The 23,572-nt window shown below is 38.8% G+C and overlaps 1 protein-coding gene across 1 annotated transcript; it reads right to left on the bottom strand.

The window, feature by feature from the left end:
- Positions 1–317: 317 nt before the first annotated feature.
- LOC117305754 (sialin-like) lies at positions 318–22,880 on the bottom strand. Its single transcript, XM_033790628.1, has 11 exons — positions 22,760–22,880; positions 21,262–21,466; positions 18,084–18,259; positions 16,574–16,807; positions 15,810–15,897; positions 14,420–14,515; positions 7,575–7,699; positions 5,822–5,971; positions 4,386–4,518; positions 1,476–1,717; positions 318–627 (listed from the first exon to the last, which is right to left on the bottom strand). The coding sequence occupies exons 2-11, from the start codon at positions 21,371–21,373 to the stop codon at positions 433–435; spliced, it is 1,551 nt and encodes a 516-aa protein (XP_033646519.1). The 5' UTR covers positions 21,374–21,466; positions 22,760–22,880; the 3' UTR covers positions 318–432.
- Between the last annotated feature and the right edge of the window lie 692 nt (positions 22,881–23,572).

Below are 23,572 nucleotides of genomic sequence, written 5' to 3'. Positions count from 1 at the left end.
GGGTGCTTACACAATGCTTCACCCCCCCTCCCCTTATGTTCCCACAACATCTTGCAAAGAATTACCCCTCCCAAAAACCTCTTAAGAATTCCTGAGAGATTCCAACAACATAATGAATAAACAAAAGAGGGGGTATCGGGCATCAAATACCTGTCTGCATACTTCTAAGGTTTTAAAGACACCAAGGAACAAGGATAATGTTACAGTAAAGGAACACGTTGCCTTGGATCGATTTTTGACTCCCATAAATGGCCGACCGTGTTACTTCGCAAACTAAAAGGAAACCACGCAATTTCGAGGCACATTTGTGTGGATCATTATATTGTACTTTTCCAACATCTTTCCAACCATATGCATTTTATAACATAAATATATTTTAAAATCTTGTAATAAATGCCTCTTGTTTAATTACTAAAGAATTTGTGTCTTTCATTAATAAAGAACATCTTTGCCTTCCTCTGCATTTGTCTCTTTTGGATCTGGAGTCGAACTTCCCAGCAATTCTTTTCCGTCTGGGGTAGCCCAAGGTTGCTTCTCCCCTGCAGACAGTAGGATGTATGACACTGTGCCGAACATGTAGACTCCAAAGGAGATCCAAAATATCAAACGCCAACGCTCAAAGGTTTCCTGAAAGAGTAATAATAATCAATTTTAAAAATAATAATAATAAAAGGTTTTTATATTACGCTTTTCCAAAACATGATCAAAGCGCATGAATATAATACATATGTAATAATAACAAGTTGAGCACTTGTAAAGCACTGGTACCCTTTGTATCGCTTTTGTAAAAAGCGCTATATAAGTAAGGTTATTATTATTATTATTATTATTACCCAACAGCACGCTCATGGCGCAGTAAGGGCACTAGAGACGTTTGTTAATTGTCAAAGACCAGTGTTCTCACTTGGTGCATCCCAAATTGTTTATAAATTAACAAACCTTTGAACACTTTGGCTCAATTGATTATCGAATTTGAAAGAAAATAATGAATGAAAAACACACTTGTTGCATTACTTTGTGTGCTTTAAATGCATAACAAATAAAAGGATTCAGCTGAAGTCTTTTATTACGAGTGAAAAACTACCTCTTTCCCCAAAACTACGAGTCATTTCTTACTTTGTTTTATACTTTCAACAGCTCACCATCGCTTATTACCAAGTAAGTGTTTATGCTAAACAATAATTTGAGTAATAACCAAGTGTCCAGTGCCTTTAAACAATAAAAAGAACTAGACATTGAGAGTTTGTGAACAAACTCTAGGTGTTCGATTTCCGGGAGTAAAAGCCTGGTGTAAAAAAAAATATATATATATCGCACTTTGCTTTGTTCTTGAGATTTGTAATAAACAACCAAAATTGCAATTTCCAAACAACATGATGACGCCATTATTATTAATTCATTCCTGAAACCATCTCAGCTCCCTGGGGAGTATACAGGTAGAATTGCCTAAACTAATATTAAAATAGTACATGCACCTCATCTTGAGTGAGTACTCCGACTAGTACTGGTCCCACGAATCCTGGTATAGTGGCGACCATGTTGGTTATACCCATCAAGGCACCTGCATACCTAGGTGCTAAGTCTAGATGGTTGACGTTGTAACCTGACTGGGCTACACCAACGAGACCCACAGAGAGAGTCAAGAAGACTACAGCTAGGGTGTAGTTACAGCCGACGTAGCCGGTGATCACAAGGAATACAGCAGGGAGGACCAAACCTGGATAATTCAAAGAAAATATTGATTACTGGTTTTCGGATATTTCATGGAAGGCCAAAATGTATGTACAGTTGTATCAAACAACTGACCCAATTCACCCGTCGTCATCGTCAGAATAATCGTGGATGCTCCACTGTGTATTGTTTGGTGAAGTGCGCATTTTAGGCGATGCGGCGTTTACTCATAAACCTATCGACCACCAAAGTGGTGAGTATGACACAGTCGCTGGTATGACGTGCGTGCAAGGGGTCAATACAAAAATATGCAAATACTATGAATTAATCTGAGACTGTTTTTTGGCTCTGCTTACTGCTGAAATCTGGGCCCAATTTTATAGAACACTTTAAAAGAAAATGTTGCTTACTAATTTTCTAATTTTTCTTGTAAGACCAAACCTTGATGTATCAAACAATCGTAAGATATGAAAATATTCTGATTTAATCCTTGAGCTATAAGAAGAAACTATGAATAAATAGTAAACTTGCAGGTAAAATCATGTGTAAATCTATTTTGAGGGAGTGTTGGCCCCGGAGAGAGCCACTACAGTCTCGATGTTTCTAACAGTTTACTCTGCAGGGTACCAGTTACATTTGGTACATGGTATATGGTATTAGATGTACGTAAAAGATGCTTTCCACAATAGACTGTGCAAGTCTCGCCCTCACCGGAGCGAGAAAACACCAAAAACTTATTTTTTATGAAATCAAATCTTTGCTTTAAATTATTCTTTATGCCGAATCTGAACAACAACGAAAATCATTACAGCTTTTAAAAATCAGATTTAGCTTTTAAAACAAATATGCAATCAATAGGGTTTTAGTTTATGTATAGACAAAAGTAAAACCCTAAGACTACATGTAGGATGTTTATTGATCTTAAATCTTTTGAAACCCCAGTTGTAAATCTACGCCTGAAAGCTGGTTTATACGCGGATGCACAATGTTCGCGAGGACGTTAGATTAACGCGTGACGCAGTGTGAAGAGGAAACCAACGCCTAAGCGAACAATGAAAAGGCTTTCCACCCCGCGCGACCATAACAAGCTTCTGCTCAGTTTCGTGATCTGACATGGGCACAAACTCTTAATTTGTTTCAAGTAACTTGACCTGAGGTCAAGTTTAAATATCTGTTTTTCTCCGCTATTTTTTGTTTTATGTATGTTGTTAATTACAGGGATGTGATTGCTTGTCTTAAAAAAAGCCTGAAAATATAAACTGTCTGGAAATGTGAGTTCTCTCCTTGCGAGCACAAGCTCGCTCCTTACGGCCTGGGGTCCAGGGCCCGCCCAAGGGCCCCGAAATTTTTTTGAAGTCTATATGCTCTGTGGTGCATTCTAAGCTTCCTTAGAACACCTGTGTTAATCACTATTTGTTGCCCAATTTCAGTGTTTTTATTAGGAGAGAAAAACAAAATCTCAAATATTGCAATAATTCAGCTGGGAAACTCTTGTTCAGAATAAGTATAAAAATTTACTCTGTGTTTAAAATAACCTGCTATTTCCAGTGGGAGACTTCTTTTTTATCGTCTAATTTATTGCCCAATTCCTGGAGTACTCTTTCGAATGAGTCATCACACCGAGTATCACTTTTCCAGCGGTCACTGATTTTTTATAGCACTGATGCAAATGAAGATCAAGTCCGTCAACAGTGACCGACTCCTCCAGCCAACTCCAGCGGAATTTATTTTAAACAACTTTTTCCAGGTCTCAAACTGATGGGTCTCCCCTCGGCAAAGTTTGTTTTGACGCCGCCATAACTGATGCAATCCTGTGACGAGACAAACAACAGTACGAATCCCCGAACAGTCGCACGTCCGTGTGGGCGGTCGTTGGCTGAGCAAAGAATGCTGCCATATTGTGCATGCAAATCAAAAATAGAAGCTCCAGCGCAGCGTTGATCTTCGTTGCTCTACTAGCATTGGTGACGCGCAATTTCTAAATTGTTCGTGCATTTTAATTTTTTTAAATTTTGCGCACGTATCACCATGCGTAAAACCACCGCACATTGCGCAGACACAACACGAGGTCACTGCTACACAGTGAGTCTGTTCCCCCATTCCATTAATACGCAAGCACAGCAGACGCGTTAATAGGAACTAGACTTGGTGAAAGAAGCATGCTCCTACCCAGTAAAAACAACAAACCGTACGGGTCCAATGTGAGAACGATCAACTTATGCGTCTTCTTAGCGTCATTTAATAAAAATCCCGTCTGACCCAGCGCTCCGTTTCCACCTCGTTTTCATATAATAATGGCAATACAATTTAATGCAGAACGTTCATCATAAAACCAATTAAATACATTTCAGCATGCAAAACTCAACATGAATAATTAATTAGCACAATCTACCCCCCGATTTTCTCAACGGATTCACATGATTCACGTTGGTTAACATTTTGAGTTGAATAAGCCAGAATTCCGGCAAAAGCCGGAGAAATCACATCCCTGTAATTAGTATTACATTTCCAACAACATGCAATTTTAATGGTCATAAGTTACGTTAAACTAAAATAATGGCCGAAACAAAATCTCCCCAACGTAAAACTCCATAAGGTGTGGTCCCGGAAGTTCAATTACTCGCGAAACTTGCACAGTCTATTATGCCTAGACTACTCTGCAGTTGGTCTACTGTTTGTGCAAAACTATCTTTGCTGAAAGAGTTGACCCTCACCGATTGAATTGAAAATCTTCCTTGTCGCTCCTGTTGATAAAATGCTATTGCCTCTCAGGTAGTCTGCTACCTGGCCACCAGTCAGCATAAAAAACCACAGGGTGAGGTAGGGTACCGCAGCAAGGAAACCACTCTGCAAGGTACCAGTTAAAGCATTAATAAGATTGTGGGATTTGAGGCAATGCATAGTGAGGTATCAATGTATATTAAGTTTTCAGTTAAGCATTGTAACTACTTTGATGTGACATTTTTTGTTTACGTTACCAAAGTACTTTGAACGGAAGTGTACTTCAAAATGTGAATTAATTTCCGAAGCTGCTGCACTTCTTACTACTTAAGTTTTTACTGCCATTAATCTTTAGGCCTGGGTGACTAGCGTGACTAGTGTCCAAGTTCCGCCTAATACATCATTAGTCGAGACACGACTACCAATGTGTCGCTCAAGACTATTCACAACAGCAAAATTTACTTACAAAACACAATCAGACATCAGTGATACAATCCATCAATCCTTTCAGCTTGAATTTTACTATATTGTGCTTGCGGCACACAATGCCACAGTGCATCTTGAGAATTTAAAATAAGTTGCGACTAGTGTCTTAGTCACAATCATTTGAGGTGCAACTAGTCGAGTAGTAAATGTCACTAGTCGCCCAGGCCTACAACCATTCAGTGTCATTACAAAATGTCTACAGAACAAAGGAATGTCCACAGAGTGACTGCAACACAGAGCTGTGTGCTCAGTTCTAGCTGAAACAGAACATGTAGCGTGTGTGGACACGATTAGAAGAAGAATTCAGCTGCATGGCTCTCTGGAAAAATTGTAATCAATAAAGACAGGTTCATACTTCCTGCAAATGCAATATGAATGTGCAAATACTAATTTGTGTCAGTTGACGTGCGCTGCGCTCCTGCAAAGATATTTGTTGCGAAAACAGCCATCCATGCGACGTCAAAATTTGTATTGCATTCGCATGAAGTATGAACCAGGCGTAAAGGATTTGGGTACTCTTTGTAGGACACTAAACACAATGTCCACAGATTTACATTAAACTTACAAAGTTTGAAGATAATGATAGTAGAAAGCATGCCTTAAAATATATCTTGCTGATGTGCTGTAGTTTTTGAGAAATGAGTAAAACAAGTCACAACAATTATTTCAGCAATGTTAAACGTACATGTATTAACCAGTTTAGGTAATTATACCATAACTGGTAAATTTTACATGCTAATACTGAAAATTATTTTTGTGGCATTGTTTTACTAATTTTCTCAAAAACTACAGCACCTCAGCATGTAATATATTTAGGGAAGCTTTCTACCATCATTATCTTCAAACTGTGTAAGTTTAATGTAAATCTGTGAACATTGTGTTTTGTGATACGAATAGTACCCACACCCTTTAAGAGGGATGAATTATGTACATGTTAGCATACCTGTGACAAGTCGAATCCCAGTACAACTTTGAGGTATGTTGGGAGGTTGGTCAGTAGGGTGTAGAATCCCCAGTTATTGCTGAAATGACCAATGATGATACCCCATACAGGAAGAGATGTGAAGATACTCAACCAGGGTACAGAATAATTCTGCAAAAAAAAAAACTCAATGTAAAACCAATATTGTGCATTCTGCATAGCACAGAGTATTGGCATTATTGATGTGAAGATACTCAACCAGGGTACAGCAAAATTCTGCAATAAACAAATACTCTATTAATAATAAGAGAATAGACGAGTAGCGACTCTGCAGAATAGTACAGAGTATTGAAAAGATTGATGGCCAACATTGGAAGAGATGATTGATGCTGCACTTTGGAAAAGATGTCAAGACACTTAAACATGGTTCAGTTCAACTGTTGAGTTGAACACAGTTCAACTGTTCTGTTCAACTGTTGAGTTGAACGCAGTTCAACTGTTGAGTTAAACACAGTTCAACTGTTGCGAATTATTCATTGCGAAACAGCGATATAACAATTTGTATTGCATTTGCACTCACAGAAGAATGAACCGGGTTCTAGGCTGCCTTTTCTAAATTAAAGGCAAAGTACACCTTTGGTTTTTGAAACTCTTTGATTGTTTTAATCGTGTATAAACATTGACATTGATGTTATTTTATGTGATAAAATTAAACTTGTTTCCATTGTAGAGATATCGTCAAAACTCCAGAGTGAATATGTCCTGAAATTAAGAATAATCTCTATATGATTACACAATCTTGTATTCAAATGTTTGGGGGATAAAAAGTGATACCTTTTTCAAACCACAGTACATCAAAGTAAAAATGTTTCTCATCAAAATGCATCATACCATTCCAAGCTGCTGTACTTCATACCATGTAAGCTTTTATTGCCATTAATTTCCCGGAATCATAACCAAACATTTAAAGACCCTTTAAAGACACTGGACACTTCAGGTAATTGTCAATGACCAGTCCTCTCACATGGTGTATCTCAACGTATGCATAAAATAACAAACCTGTGAAAGTTTGAAATCAATTGGTCGTCGAAGTTGCGAGATAACAATGAAAGAAAACACACCCTTGTCACATGAAGTTGTGTGCTTTCAGATGCTTGATTTTGAGTCCTCAAAATCCAATTCTGAGGTATCGAAATCAAATTTGTGGAAAATTACCTTTTTTCTCAAAAACTATGTTACTTCACAATGTTTTATACTGTCAACAGCTTTCCATTGCTTGTTACCAAGTAAATTTTTATGCTAACAATTATTTTGAGTAATAACTAAGTGTCCATGCCTTTAAAACAGCAAATAAATATAGTAAGGTTTGCACTAACACCATGTACATGTAAAATGATAATCTCCAAATGATTTGGGGTTGTTCTGAAAAGAACCGTAGGTTTCAACTCGACATTTCGACCTATATGCTCTGATTGGATTCTGGAAAAGCTCTTCTCGAGCTCCAGTTCCCACCTGCATGCATCAGCAAGCTAATCCACCAAACAGTCATGCCAGTACTTAAACAGCATGCAGCATCACCTTTCTCCAGATGATGATCAGAGCATACTGATCGGAAACGTTGAGTTGAAATCTACGATTTATTTTAGAACCACCCCTACATTTTAACTCAATTAGATCATTACATGGTGTTACCGCAAATCATACTATATCATATTTCCACCATGCAAAGTTTCAAATCCTACCTGGCAAATAAATAAGTCAAATATTTGTTTACCTTTTCTCTGATCCCGATCGAGGTTTCTATATAGACTCTCTCTTCATCGGATATACGAGGGTGGCAAGAGGGTCTGTCATGTACACACAACATCCAGATGACAAACCAAATCAAACCACTTATTCCTGTAAAAAAATAAAAACACTGATTGTCATTGTCACTGTCTGTCACTAACTGTCACATAATAGAGTTTTCAGATTGGACCACGGACGGTTCTGTGACGGTAATGACATGAATGATGACATGTGGTGTCATCTGCACATGTGTCAGCTTTGAGGACGGTCGTCCCTCGTTCCTACAACTGTACTTGGGATGAAGCTGTGTTGAGCTAAAAAATACAACATTTGGCTGAAAATTACTTACACGTATAACATCGCAGAACCATCCGTCGTCGAAAAACTAAAATTTTGTACTGTCCCTGAATGTCACTGACTGTCACTTGTCGTCACTGACTGTTACTGACTATCACTGACTGTCACTAACTGACACTTACTGTCACTGACTGTCACCAACTATCAAGTGTACAGTAATGTACCAGCAGTAAAACATTAATGCTCCACCATGACAAATGGCACACAAGTGACAGTGGCGTAACCAAAGGAGGGGAAGGAGATTTTTGATGGAGTACACTGTTTTGTTTACTGTGAGGCACGATCCCTGTGTTTGGTTGGGTGTACAGACCTTTCTATCGCAACTTGTTGACAACTGAGGTTGGAAAACTATGGAAAGCCATTATTGCAAAGTAAAATCTGATTGAAAAAAAGCTACATGTACCTCTCGGGAGGTATTTTATTTTATTGTCAGTTTCCAGAAAATGTTGAACTTGTTCACAACATTTTAAAAAACCCTAAATGTTTTACCAATATTCAGCTTTCCATGCCAACCAGCACAGTTTGTTTATCAACAATGGAAAGGTCTGTACAAACAAATTTACCCAAACTACAGTTATATCGCCATCTTGTGTTGACTTTATTTAAAAATGACTTATTGAAATAGTCCAATCATTCATCTCAAGTAAAAATGAAAATGAAAAATTATATTCATAAAGAATCAGCAAATAAGCCACAACAAAATACTTCAATAACATAGAAGTAACTTTGAACAATATTTTTTTGTTTAAATATGTGCTTGAAAGCGGAAGAAAATGAACAAAATAATTGATAATCTCATCTTATAGGTTTTAGATTAGATTAGATTAGATTATAATTCTTTATTGTCCGCATAACATATACAGATAATTGTTTTCCATTGGCAATTGGAGACATTAAAATATTATTATTATTATTATTATTATAATAAACATGTTCATAAAACCGAACAATAAAATGTAAAGCACAATACAAAACCACGAAAAAATTGTATATTGCTAAAATTACAGCGAATGATTGGAACAGATTACTGACAATACTTACAAGTTACTTTAAAATTATACAAAACATTTGTGGTACAGTTAAAAAATAAGTAATTACCGTTTGACTAAAGAATTAAAAAGATGAATTGAATTGGGAACAAAGGATTGTCGAAAACGAAGTGATTTTGTTTGTGGTGGACGGAGTCTAATACCAGAGCGATTAAAAACAAAGCAATTAAAAAGTGGGTGGGTCGGGTCCTTCATTGCTGTACTTAACTTGGCAACCATTTTTGTTTCAAATTCTATATCCAAGGGTGGCAAGATTAAACCTATGATCCGCTGAGCATTTTTCTTTACCCTGTCAAATTTCTTCTTACTCTGCTGTGAAAGTAAACCGTATGTACATATTAAGTTAAAAGTTAAAACACTCTGTATCAAGGACTGATAAAATAAACGCAAGATAGATCGGTCTACATGAAATTTCTTCAGTTTTCTCAAAAAGTACAAACGTTGGTTAGCTTTACTGTATATCGTTTCAGTATTCCTATTCCAGTTCAGTTGATCATCCACTACAGTTCCAAGATACTTATATTCATTGACTCTTTCTACAATGCAGTTATTGATAGTGAGAGGGTCATGTGTCTCAGCACCTCGTCGAAAATCAAAAATCATCTCCTTAGTTTTCTGTACATTTATCGAGAGATAGTGACGATTACACCAGTCAATAAAATTCATGACCTCTGTTACATACTCGGTAGAGTCATTTTTCAAGTACCCAGTAATTACCGTGTCATCTGCATATTTAATGATGCTGCAATTTGAGCTGGAACATAAACAGTCACTGGTATATAACGAAAATAACACAGGAGAGATGACACATCCTTGAGGAACACCAGTATTGATATATTTTACATCAGAACAAACACCTCCTACTTTGACCCACTGTGCCCTATCTCTTAAAAATCCATGTATCCATCGCACAATTTGGGGTGAGATATTCATTTGTAATAATTTCTACGCAAGGATATGAGGTTGTATTGTGTTAAAAGCACTGGAGAAATCAAAAAACAGAGACCTGACGTATGTTCGGGGTGAGTCCAGGTGATTGTAAAGTTTGTGAAGATAGACAAGCACTGCATCGTCAACTCCCCTACTTTGCCTGTATGCAAATTGAAGATTATCAAGAAATGGGCTAGCCTGGCTAGTGAGAAACCTTGTGATCAATCTTTCCAAGCATTTCATGATATTGGATGTTAATGCAATCGGACGATAATCATTTAACACAGTAGCCTTCTTTTGCTTTGGCACTGGGACTATCATTGACATTTTCCAATTTTTGGGGATAGAACCTTCATCTAATGTCATTTGAAAAATTGATGTGAGTACATTGGCAAGTTGATGGCTACATGACTTTAAAATTCTGTTACTAATACCATCAGGTCCAACAGCTTTATTTAACTTCAGAGCTGAGAAGACATTCCTAACATCAGCTTCATTAATGGTAACATTGTCAGTTAGTGAAACATTTGCTAATGAATTGTCCAATAAAGTGTTCTCTGCAGTAAAATCGCGAATATCAAATCTACAGTAAAAATTGTTCAGTTCATCTGTGAAGTCCTTTGAGCATTCAGGCAAGCGTTTCTTTGATTTGTATCCCGTTATTGTTTGCATCGCCTGCCATGCAGCTCGAGAGTTATTTTGTTGAAAATTCTTCTCTAGTCGACGTTTATAGTCTGCTTTGCAAAGTTTAATTTGTTTTTCGATGGACCTTTGCAACTCCTTCACACGTTGTAGCTGGCCAGCTGCAAACAACCGTCGTTTCTCTTGAAGTAACGTTTTCAGTTCACGGGAGATCCATGGTTTGTCGTTAGGGTACACCTGTTTGGTGCTTGATGGTATTAGCATATCAGTGCAGAACTTAATGTAGTCAGTTACAACAGTTACGATTTCATCTATTGAGTTCGAAGTGTCTGTGAAACTGTCCCAGTTGGTGCAGTCAAAACAAGCACGTAGCTTTTCTACGGATTCACTGGACCACAGTTGTTTCACCTTTGTCACAGGTTTTGATCTTTTAAGGACCTGCCTATACGTTGGTAGCAGGAGAATGGTATTGTGATCGGAGTTGCCCAGTTGGGGACAAATCCTGGTTTTATATGCAGATTGTACATTACCATAACAGAGGTCTAAAGTTGCACCATTCCTTGTGGGTTTGTCGACATATTGGTGATATGATGGCAACACTTTATTCAATCTACACTGATTGAAGTCCCCCAGAATAAATTTGGCAGAATCGGGAGAAACTGTTTCAAGTTCTTGAATAATCAAGGAAATTGCATCGCTCGCAACTTGCACATCCGCCTTGGGTTGGATGTATGTAACAGTGATGAAGATTTGATTAAACTCCCTGGGTAGATAAAATGGCCGCAGGCCAACTGTTAGTATTTCATAGTCAGGGGTACATACTTTCTTCTTCACAGACCAATTATTACACCATCTTCGGTTAATGTACAAGCACAATCCCCCTCCCTTTGATTTCCCAGACTCCGGTGTTCTGTCCCCCCTTACAATGTCAAAGTTGGGAAGTTCAATGTTGCTATCTGGGATTTGGTCATTCAGCCAGGTTTCCGAGAAGCACATCAGGCAGGATTCACGAAATTCATGGAGGTAACGGGTAGAGGCATTCAGTTCATCCATTTTATTAGCTAATGATCTTACATTACCAAAAAGGATGGTCGGAAGCGGTGGATTTATCCGTCGGCTTCTTACTCGTTTGCGTACACCACCCCGCTTCCCTCTTTTCCTTGGTAGAAGATCCTTAGGGAATTCGTTGTAGTCTTTTGGTTTGGGGCTTGGTGACCCAGGTCTCAGGTCAAGCAACGATGACCTTGTATAGATGATACGGCCATTACTAGCTGGTGGTATGGCAAGACGATCGGCACAGACACACATCAAAAGTCGGGACAGAAGAACAAAAACGAGTAAAATGAAGATCACGTCAGTTCTACATACCACATGAGACATGATTACAAACTTTGAGACGACTGATGAACATTAAAAAGGCAATAAAAATGTATAAGAACAGGACACGATTTGCCAATGGTGGTCGCTACTGTGCAGCGCCCTCTTAAAAAAATTACAAGAAACAAAATCAACAGTAAGGGGGTTATTACAACATTTTTTAAATAGGTAAAGCTAAATGTGATGTTCCATGCCAAAACGAAATACTAATTGGCTGGGTGTCATGGCTTGAGCAGGCAAGTATAATCAACACTAAAAGCTGTGGGTATCACACTGACAACAGGAGTAACATTACCAAAGAAAAATAAGCATATAACATTAAGAAATATGAAAAAAAGAACACACAAACTACAACATAAAACAATAGCAACATTATGTAAACAAGTGCATGAGTAACTTAAAGGTGCAAGCTTTGCGCGCTTGAACTTTCAGCGCATTGGAATCTTACCTTTGATTTGCTGTAGAACCAGCCGCATAAGTAATGAGCTCGGTTATCATTCTTGGCTTGTCTTGTTCGTAGGTGAGTGCTCGATCTTTGCCAGCGTTGGCGTCAGTTTGTTTGAGTCACAAATGCTTGAGTCACCGAGTACTTCACTTATGAGTATTAAACAGGTTTTGCAAGCCGCTCAAAAACGTGTTTGGTCTAATTGGTTTGACACTGCTCTAGAATTGCAAAGGTCATGGGTTCCAATCCCACCCGAGTAATATGCATGTGATTTTTTTCACAGAACTCAGGTATTGTACTGAGTTTACAGTGCTAACAGACATCCGAGTATTTGGGTAAAAACCAAAATTAATATTCTTTATCCCTGATGCAAATTTAACATCTTTTACAATTTTGTTTTTCATCATAGAGGAACTCGCGCCACTTTCATCTCGAGATGAGTTTTGAATAACATTGGGATGTAGCTGCTTGCGTGCGGATTGTCAAACAAGAAGGAAAAGTTGACTAAAGATTTGTAAGCGATACATTTTTTTAAAGGTAATGTGACACTCAGTATAACAGATAAACATGCAATCACGTCAAAGTGGCAAATCCTTATTTTCCTACACCGAGAGTTGCCTGCCTTTATGAGATATGGTTCAGCAAGCCAGAGTAACATGTCATTGCTGTGCAGATAAATAAGACCACCAGACTCAAGCTCTGGTGTTTTTGTTCAGTAGAGTCGGGGGTTCCAGAGTCGTGACACTTGTGTCCTTTAGCAAGTATTATTAGAGGAGTATTTTATCCGACTCTAGTAACGGTTGTGACTCAGAAATTGTCATTCGCTTGTCATTCATGTCACTGTTACAAATTGGCGGAACAACCTATACGTGGTCAAGTAACAAACACCCTCTTTTGTAAAAATTGGTTTCCAACTGTGTCAGTGAAGCAGCCCCCTCTCCCCCCCCCTTTCAGAAAGTGGATTGTTCTGATTCTTAGGGTGTTAAAAAGCGGTTAAAATAATAGAATGTTGCTGCTGACACTTAAATGGGACTAATACATGTACATTGTATCCAACTGAAACCCGCAGGGAGTTTGGGCTCACTGAACTGAATCAGCTGGTGACAAGTACACAGAAGGAGAGGTTTCAATAATAATTGTATTAATAATTATTAACCGCATTTGTATAGTGCATAACACTACTAAGCCCCCATGCGCTGGATACGTATAACGAAAACAACAGGAAAAGAAATACCAACATTTACAACTAATGATAAAAGGTGAATACATGTACAGTGGGTGAGTTTTAAGGCGATATTTGAATTGCCCAACCATGACTGCTTCCTTAACAGACTATGGCAGGCCATTCCAAAGTTCAGCTGCAGCTACTATTGCCCAACCGTGACTGCTTCCTTAACAGACTATGGCAGGCCATTCCAAAGTTCAGCTGCAGCTACTATTGCCCAACCGTGACTGCTTCCTTAACAGACTATGGCAGGCCATTCCAAAGTTCAGCTGCAGCTACTATTGCCCAACCGTGACTGCTTCCTTAACAGACTATGGCAGGCCATTCCAAAGTTCAGCTGCAGCTACTATTGCCCAACCGTGACTGCTTCCTTAACAGACTATGGCAGGCCATTCCAAAGTTCAGCTGCAGCTACTATTGCCCAACCGTGACTGCTTCCTTAACAGACTATGGCGGGTCATTACGAAGTTCAGCTGCAGCTACTTGAAATGGCCGAGCCCTGTAAGATTTTATGACTGGGGTGGAAGACACGAGAAGGGACGTCGATTTGGAACGTAATTTTCAAGAAGGAATATCTTTGTGAACTAGTTCCTGAAGATAAACTGGGGATGTGCCTTGTAAACAATGAAAAGTAAGAAGGAGAATTGTAAACCTAAATCTAGCTTGAACAGAGAGCAAGTGAAGATTCTGTAGGATGGGAGTTACATTTGTATGTATATGTGCAGTTTCTTGAAACTCTAACCCCAGTGACCCTCCCTAGACCCTCCGTTGACCCCGACGGCAACCTATAGATAAATGAGGCTTACCAAATACATAGAAGACTGAGGGCCATCCACCTAGGAAGTCAGAGTCCGATAGTAGTCCAGATACTGGCAGGGATATGACTGTTCCTATATGCATTCCTGAGGAATTACAAAATAATAAATAATAAATATAATAACTAGCTATTATTATAGAACGCACTTTATAATAACCGTAACAAAGCCTGTATACTTCTGTTTGTGCAAAAATGTTGAATTCAGAAAGAAAATCTTTGTTTGGGACGGATTTACTCGCTCCAAATGTGCAAAACTTGTGTAAGAAACCGGTTATAAAACATACTGTGCATGTGCACAACTTTGACTTCAATCACATCCCCTTGAGGACAGCATGCGTCCGCACCAAAAACTAGTTCTCTCATTCGTGTATTTTATTAATCGGTTATAATCATGTGATTCTCACAGTGTAATTTTATGTGATGAAAATGTTTATTTGTTATTGTTTTGTATTATTGATAAGAGATAGCGGGAATCAAAATCACCCACTTTACTTGGAAGAATATTATTTACTAACAGCGGGTAGTTCGGTGCCTCATTGCTCTCTCTCTCTCTCTCTCTCTCTCTCTCTCTCTCTCTCTCTCTCTCTCTCTCTCTCTCTCTCTCTCTCTCTCTCTCTCTCCCGATGAAGAAGGACAAAGCTCATTAAACTTGACAATTTATGTTGAATTGGTGATTCTTGGAGCCTGGTGTGAGCCTCGTCAAGACTATTAAACAATTCATATAGTATCCGGGATTGGGGTGTTTGTTTCTACTTGTACACTTATGAGAATGGATAAATAAAAGAGATCTACCCATTGATAATTGAGAATCCACTGGTGTCAAGGCAGCATCGTGTTGTTTGGTCTGACAATCCCTTACCCCTGAACCACTTCAGAATCCCACAGGGGCTTATCCCCCCCCCCCCCTGTACTGACGGTCGTCAGCGCCCGTTTCACTACACTTGCACTATCTATAACATATGTAGTATGGTTTCCTGTAACACCATGTAATGATGATCTCTACATGCGTTAGGGTAGTTCTAAAAAGAACCGTTGGTTTCCACTCAACGTTTCGATCAGTATGCTCTGATCCGTGATCGCCTTCAGGAGAAAGCTGGACTCTGATGCTGCCTCTGCTTCAAAGTAGTGTTGTTGATGTGGATTAGTTTAGTGATCAAGGTGATGCATGAAGGTGCGAAATAGAGCTCGGTGAGGCATGGGGAAAATAAACAATTAAATACTGATTGAAACGTCAAGTTGAAACAACAGCTTTTTTTTCTGAACCGCCCCAATTAGAGATTATCATTACAAGGTGTTACCCCAAACCAAACTATATCATATCTCCACCATTCAAAGTTTAAGATCCTACTTATACAGTCTGTAGTAGGTACGAATCTTACCTGAGTATGATATGGTAACTAGCTTGCTTCTTTCCAATGGTGGAGCCCAGTGACCCCACATAGAATGCATGGCTGGAAAGGTCACCCCCTAGAGAAAAAAACAACAACATTCATTTAAACATAACAATGTAATATCAAAGTCTTACACACCAAGGCAATAAACCCCTTCTCTTAGTGATAAGAGTCACCCAACTCCACAATCCATTGATTCAGATAAGTGTTACTGCAGGCCTGATACAGCAATCATCAAATGATTGTGATAGTGCAGTTAAAGTTAATAACTTTCCTTTAAGCTAATGACAGATTTTCTACCTTCCGCCTAGGTAGTAGTTAAAAAGGCAGGACAGTTCTTTTCCTAACTGAGAAGTCTCCCGAAAAGAAAATCTGCAGTAGTAGAATATAGAGCAAGACAGTTCTCCAAAAAACAAACTCTACCTGGCAAGTAAACACACACATGTTGTAACCAAAAAAACAAATATACAAGATTGAGATAATAATGGGTGCGTTTGATTAGCCCCATGTCGACCCCGCGGTGCTTACTCGGGTGAGCCCCTGACAAGAGCTAATTGACAGTCACTCACCCTCTCGTGGTGATGTCATGCACCTCGGCTAGCTCCAAGTGACCCGTTCCACAAGCAGGGCACTTGGGGCTGACCCGGGTGAGCACAATGACCTCAAAGCTATTCGAACATACTGGGTGCAGACCGGGGCTGACCCGGGGAAGCTAATCGAACGTACCCACTATCTTTTGACACACTACCTACCTCTCCGAGTCCTTCAAGTATCCGCACAGCAATCAGCCATGGGTACCCAGCTCTAGCAGCTAGTGGCGTAGCTAGAGTCAACACTGACGTACATAGAACACCCAGACCAAAGATTCTTTTGGCTCCGAACCGATCAGCGAGCCAACCACCGGGTAACTGAGTCAAGATATAACCATAGAAGAAAGAGCCCAGAATCTGTCCCTGGGTCGTCTCATCCCAGTTGAACTCCCCATCCTATTAGAGGAAGAAGAAACAACAATAGTTTGAGAAAAATGCTTTCAAAAGAATGTATCAATTTATCAAGAAAGGCCTATTTGACCAATTTCAAAATTGTGTTCTTTTCATTGAGCAGAAGTAGAATTTTGTACTCTTTATAAAAATAATACTAGGTTTTTATATAGCGCTTTATCACATCCCGGAAGGAATTAGGTTTTGAAGTGTAAGGCCTATTCCTTTAAAGCACCATGTAATGGTTTACAAGGTGCTGTGGCGCAATATGCAGCCAATCAAACCAGGAACACTGGTGGCGAACCCTTTCTTTTTGATAAGTGCACCTATTGAGAAGTACATAGGTTCAAGTTGCAAAGTTGGTAGCCCACATGGCAAGTTGAGAAGTGGTACTTAAAGGTACTAGCCAAATCTTGTTTTAATCAAACAACGTCCTTTATATTAATGTCATTTGTATGTGGAGCTAGTGCTTAAGCAGTGTGTTGAGGGTGAGCCAAACATCGATAGAAACTACATTTATTGAACCCTTTCACCATTGTCACTACCGATTCGCTGCACCTAACCATTTTGGGAGTTCAATTTAAATGTAAAAACTATGGTGTTTGTAATTGTCAAACAAGAGTGTTCTCACTTGGTGTTTCAAAAATCGCATAAAATAACATACATTAACATAAATTTGGGATTAATTGGTCATCAAAGTTGCAAGAAAATAATTAAAGAAAAAACAAAAAACAAATTTGTGTGCTTTCAAATGCCTGAGATAGGCTTCAGGCCAGAAGTCTTTCGCAGATTCAATATTTTAGTTACAAACCACCTCTTTCTCAAACTTTAGAGGAGTCCTTTCTTACAAAGTTTATAGGCCCCTACTATCAACAGCTCTCTGTTGCTCATTGCCAAGTACATGTTTTTATACTATGTGGTGACATGTCTTTTTCTTCAGCTGCGCCACGCATCTGGAACTGTCTATCACTAATCTTAGATCTTGTTTTTGTACCACAACATTCAAATCTCTTCACAAAACTAATCTTATGTCACAGGTTTTCAAGGACTAATTGTTGTGTCTGTTTTTCTTTGTTTTGTTTTGTTTTTGGTTTTTACTGCGCCCTAAACACCCAGCAGGGTAGATACGTGCACATTACACATGTTACAAGTCTAAATTGTTATTAATACTGAGGGATAATACAAAACTACGGCAATACATGTAGTAATACTGTAATACATGTTTATATTTTGAGTAATTACCAAAACGTGTTCAGTGCCTTTTAAAGGATCAAGAACTTACCTTCCTAGTCTGGTTTATGTTTTCAGATGAAGGACAAACTGAGCTGTGATTGGACAATGTAGTATTCACCATGGCAACCAGGGCGACACTCAAATTCACTCTCATTGCGTAGACATTTAGGAAACCAAGGAAGCTGAAGCAAGCAAGGGCGTAGCGGGCCGATATCAAACCGGGCACTGTGGGATAACACAAACAATTTCAAATATTAACATGACTACAATTAAAATTTACACAACATCAATATTTAAATGGTATTTTATGCACAATTGTACAAAATGTAGTTTGTCAATGACATCCTCATTTCGATGCAGGGAAGGCGAAAAGCTAGATGGTGACAATCACAGATCAAAGCTAGACGATGACTACGCGAGCAAGCTAGTTCGAAACGTTGAGACCAACTCAAGAACTGACTCCGCGGTAGTACAGTAATCTACAGTCGTTCTCCAAGCCTATTTCTACGCCATCCGCCTAGGTACATTTAATAGTTAATAAGCAGGACAGTTCTTTTCAGAACTGAGAAGTCTCCCGAACACCCGAACAATCTACTCTGCGGTAGTAGAATAAAGCAAGACAGTTCTCTAAGAACAAACTCTACCTGGCAAGTAGATACACATTTGTGTTACCGCAAACCGAATATATAATCACAGATCTATTGTTCGCTAGGATTTACTGAAATGCAAAATCAATTAACTGATGCCTCTATAGACCTTTCCATTGTTGATTAACATACAGAGCTGTTTGGCATGAAAAGCTGAATGTTAATTCATAAATACCTAAGACAGTTTCGCTATTCCTATTGGTGGAGAGCGAGTCACGTGGGTGTGTATAAACCTTTGTTTGTGACCAGTAAAAAGAGTTGAAACATGGGCGTGACACGCCAGTTTGCACCTGTGCTTATAACCCAGTTTCTTCATTCCTATTGGTCGAGAGCAACGGCCGGGACAGTTGTGCCACATCACGCGATACGCCTGTCGTGCACAGCATTCCCTTATAAGAAGTTGTTTACCCGAGGGCCTTACCATTTCATAGCTGGAGGGGTGTTGTGTTGAAAGAAATCATTTAAGAATTATAATTTTTGCATTTATTTTACCTTTTGACCAAGAAGTGTTGATGTTTTTTGACCAAAAAGATATTTATGAATGGGAATCAAAGTGTGTTGAATCAATCGGTTTTCAACTAGTGGTTTAAACCTGCCGAGGCCTGGTTCCTGATAATTTACCTCGACTTCGTATCGGTAAAATTATCAAGAACCAGGCCACGTTGGGATTAAACCACTAGTTGAAAAGCTCTTCACCACACATCGATTCCCTTAGTAAAACACTCAACATGTACAGATATTTGAAAAAAATTCAAACATATTCTGCAAACTTTCAGTTAAATAAAACATCCCTAATTTGTAGATCTTCAGCTGATTTTAATAAAGCTTTTTTGATCAACGGCAAATCTAAAATCCGTAGCAATATCGACTTCACTAAATCTTTGGGGCAAACTTACTCATCTGAAAAACTGAATTAGCGATGACAATCTTGCAATGACTCGGCCAAGAAGTTCGTCATAAACTCATGACAATTTTATCAATTTGTATTTAGATGTTATTGACGCTGTACAAGGTACATCTTGACAAAGTTTCTCGTGAATTAAAGAGTAAAACGGTTTGTTATTCTTTACAATCTTTTACTGCGATACTAAGTATATATTCTCACAGAGGCAGATGGCTAAGAACCCTTTTTAGAAACTGCTACTGACAAAGCTTACAAATTGCAAAAAAAAGGACTACATTGGGGTCAGTTATTTTAACCAGCATTTGGCCTAAAAGTAATGTATTGGTAGTGCATATTACATGTATGCACACATCGTTGTTTCAATAAAATATTATGTTCCATGGCTCAACCGCTTTGATGAATAGTTCAGGCACAATAAAAATTAATACATTTTGCAGGTTAGGCCTAATAATAGGCCTTTGAAAATTTTTTTTTTAATGAAACGCTGTTTCCGTTTGAAATCATTACAGATGGAAATTAATTATGTACATAATTTGTTTGCTGGCAGGTAAGCTAATAGTAAAGTAATGTGTAGGCCCTAATTTTTTTTTCTTTTAAATCATAAAATCATAACTCTTTAGGATTATTTCAGACAATTCATCATTTCTAATGAAAAGGCGTTGATGAATGGGAATAGTAGAGTAGTGACTCTTACTTAGCCGTTTAAACCTTGCAGGGTCTGGGCCGTGCAATTAAGGACCTAGCCATATCAATTGGCCATGACAAATCCATTCCTCTTGATTGTACTTAATAGTTATAATAAAAGTGGCTTCTTATATGTAAAGCGTGCGAATCCATCACTCAGTGACCCTAAAGTAATGGTTTACAAGGTGCTCCATTGCAATAATGCTGCCAATCAAACAAGAACACCAGAAAGAACCCTATCCTGGTTCTTTTAGATGTGTTACACACCACATAGGCCCAAAGGCTTTAACCCAGGTTCGTGCTTCCTGCGAATGCGAAGCGAATGTTGACGTCACAAATTCGCAACGAATAATTCACAGCAGTTCAACTCTGCTCAACTCACTTAAGAATATTTCACTGCGAAAGGAGAGTTGTTTCTGTGACGTCAAATTCACGCTGCATTTGCATTCGCAGGTAGTTCAATGTATGAATCGGGCATTCTCTCAACCGAGGGACAAAGCATCACGGGGTGTCGTGGCCAAGCGGATAAGAGCACCGAATTCAAGCTCTGGTGATTCTGTGTAGCAGAGTGTGCTTTCGAATCCCGGTTGTGACACTTTTGTGTCCCTGAGCAAGACATTTAACTATAATTGCTTCTCTCCATTAAGGGATGAATGGGACCTGTGAGGGCAGAGATGGTTCTTGTGATTGATTTAGCCGAGTGGAGTAGCGCATTTGTTGCACAAGGCTGTGTACTCCCCTGGGAGCTGAGATGGTTTAAAGAATGATTTTAGGCCCAGTGACCAGGGGTAATAATGTTGGAGCGCCATGAGCGTCACTGTGTGACGGACCTGAGCGCTAAAATTAATAAGAAGCCAATATTATTATTATTATTAAGTATTGCCTACGGACACAGGTGTCATGACTGGGACTCGAACCCACACTCTGCTGTTCATAAGCACCAGAGTTTGAATCCGGTGCTTTTAACTGCTACATCCTGACATGTCACATACCTTTAGGGGGAGTGCTGACTATGCAGTCTGACTTTAGAAGATGACTCGACTCTTTGTTATCCAACTCTTTATCACTTTCTTCTTCATCCATGATAGAAGCTTGGTTGATCATTTCTGGATCCGGCAAGGGCTTTGTTAATTAACTTAATGTAGTTCCTGATTGACTTCAAATGAGGTTTGTATTTTTGCAAGGACAACTTCTGATCTGAAACAATTAATACATGAAGAGAACTAAATTAACTCAGCATTCATTAATACCACAGACAGTTACTGTTATTGCTGGAGAGCGCGTCACATGTTTTTTTTTTAAACAGTTCATTATGACCAGCTGGAGCTGTTTATAATGATAAGATTATCACGTGGAACGCAATTCATAGCTATTAGTAACAGCGCGTATTCTACACACAACCCACGGCATCAAACAGATTCTTCACAAATCTTTTTGAAAAAACATATTTCAAATCTCGAATTTTCAATTGTTAAATGTCTATACTAGTATTTCATAAATACCTCAGACAGTTTCGCTATTCATATTGGTGGAGAGTGTGTCACGTGGGTGTGTATAAATCTTCATGTTTATGACCAGTAAAATGTGCTGAAAAATGGGCATGACACGCGAGCTTGCACCTGTGCTTATAAGACATTTTCTTCATTCCTATTGGTCGAGAGCAAAGGCTGGAACAGTTGTGCCACATCACGCGATACGCGCGACGTGCACAGCATCCCCCTAGAAGGAGTTGTTTACCCAGAGGACGGAGGGCCTAACCATTTCATAGCTAGAGGGGTGTTGTGTTGAAAGAAATCATTGATTATAGTTTTTGCATTTATTTTACTTTTTGACCAAAAGTGTTGACCGAAATGGTATTTATGAATGGGAATCAAAGTGTGTTGAATCGGTTTTCAACCAGTGGTTTAAACCCGCGGAGGCCTGGTTCTTGATAATTTACCTCAACTTCGTCTCTGTAAAATTATTAAGAACCAGACCTCATTGGGATTAAACGACTAGTTGAAAACCTCTTCAACACACATTGATTCCCTTATTTTTTTAAACGTTTTTTTAACAAAAGGGCATTTATGAATGGAAAAAAAAAGTAGGCCCTAGTGACTAGTTCTTAACTGTCCATTTAAAACTCTTGCAGGGTCGTGAGCCTTGGGGGGTCTTATATTTTGGGCCAGGGGAGCCTTATACTAGTTTCAAGAAATTTAATGACGTTTGTACCTTGTAATGTAATGTTAAATTGCCTAAAATAGCAAACTTTTTGCATTTACAAGTGCAGCTAACCTGTCAAGCCCTAGTCTAGTCTTCGCTTGGCAAGTCAAACCACAAACATTTCATCTAGGGACTGTTTACAATTACATATGTACAAAATGATCATGTTCATCGCGCACAGAGGAGGTAAAAGATTTGCCACGATATTATGAGGGACCTTGATTGATTTATAACATAGATATAGAAAACTTCGTACGCATAAAACTAGTAGTAGTACATGTACATTACCACTTGTTGTGTCAGTGTAACTCTGTCACTTTGTTGAATGTCAGTCTCTCTCAACAAGTCTCGAACTCAGCGTCAAAACCATAAAACTCATAAAAAGTGGTGTGTGGGTGTGCGCGGTGGTGTGCAGACCCCAAAAGATATGTTTTTACGTACATTGAGTGTGTACACAAGCAATACAAGAGGGGCTGGGTACCACTGTCTGACAGTAGACTGGACTGGTCCCGTTTCTAAACCGTGACCAAACGAGGGCGGTATACCGGTTGCCCGGATCCTCCATCCAGGGCCGAATTTCATAGAGCTGCTAAGCACAACAAATTTGCTTAGCATAACATTTCTGCCTTGATAAGTAGCACAACATTTCTGCCTTGATAAAAACAGGCTTATCACCCAAATGTCCACTTGTTGCATATTGCTTGTTACTGGTTTTCAGCTTTGTTTCGCTTTCCCGAAAATCACGTAAAATTTTTGTTGGTAATCCTTTTTTATCAATGAAGAAATTTCATGCTTAGCACATGTTGTGCTTACAGACATGGACATTATTGGTAAGTCTTTTCACTTGGTGTATCACAACATTTGCATAAAATAACAAACCTGTAAAAATTTGAGCTCAATTGGTCATCGAAGTTGCGAGATAATAATGAAAGAAAAAACACCCCTGTAACATGAAGTTGTGTGCTTTTAGATGCTTGATTTCGAGACCTCAAATTCTAAACTTGAGGCATCGCAATCCAAATCGTGGAAAATTACTCCTTTCTCAAAAACTACGTCACTCACTTCTCACAATGTTTTATACCATCAACCTCTCCCCATTAC

The sequence above is a fragment of the Asterias rubens genome, unplaced genomic scaffold, assembly GCF_902459465.1.
Source record: "Asterias rubens unplaced genomic scaffold, eAstRub1.3, whole genome shotgun sequence".
NCBI classification, from domain to species: Eukaryota; Metazoa; Echinodermata; class Asteroidea; order Forcipulatida; family Asteriidae; genus Asterias; species Asterias rubens.
Note: the sequence above shows the minus strand (reverse complement) of the source record. Positions and strands in the feature narration are given on the sequence as shown.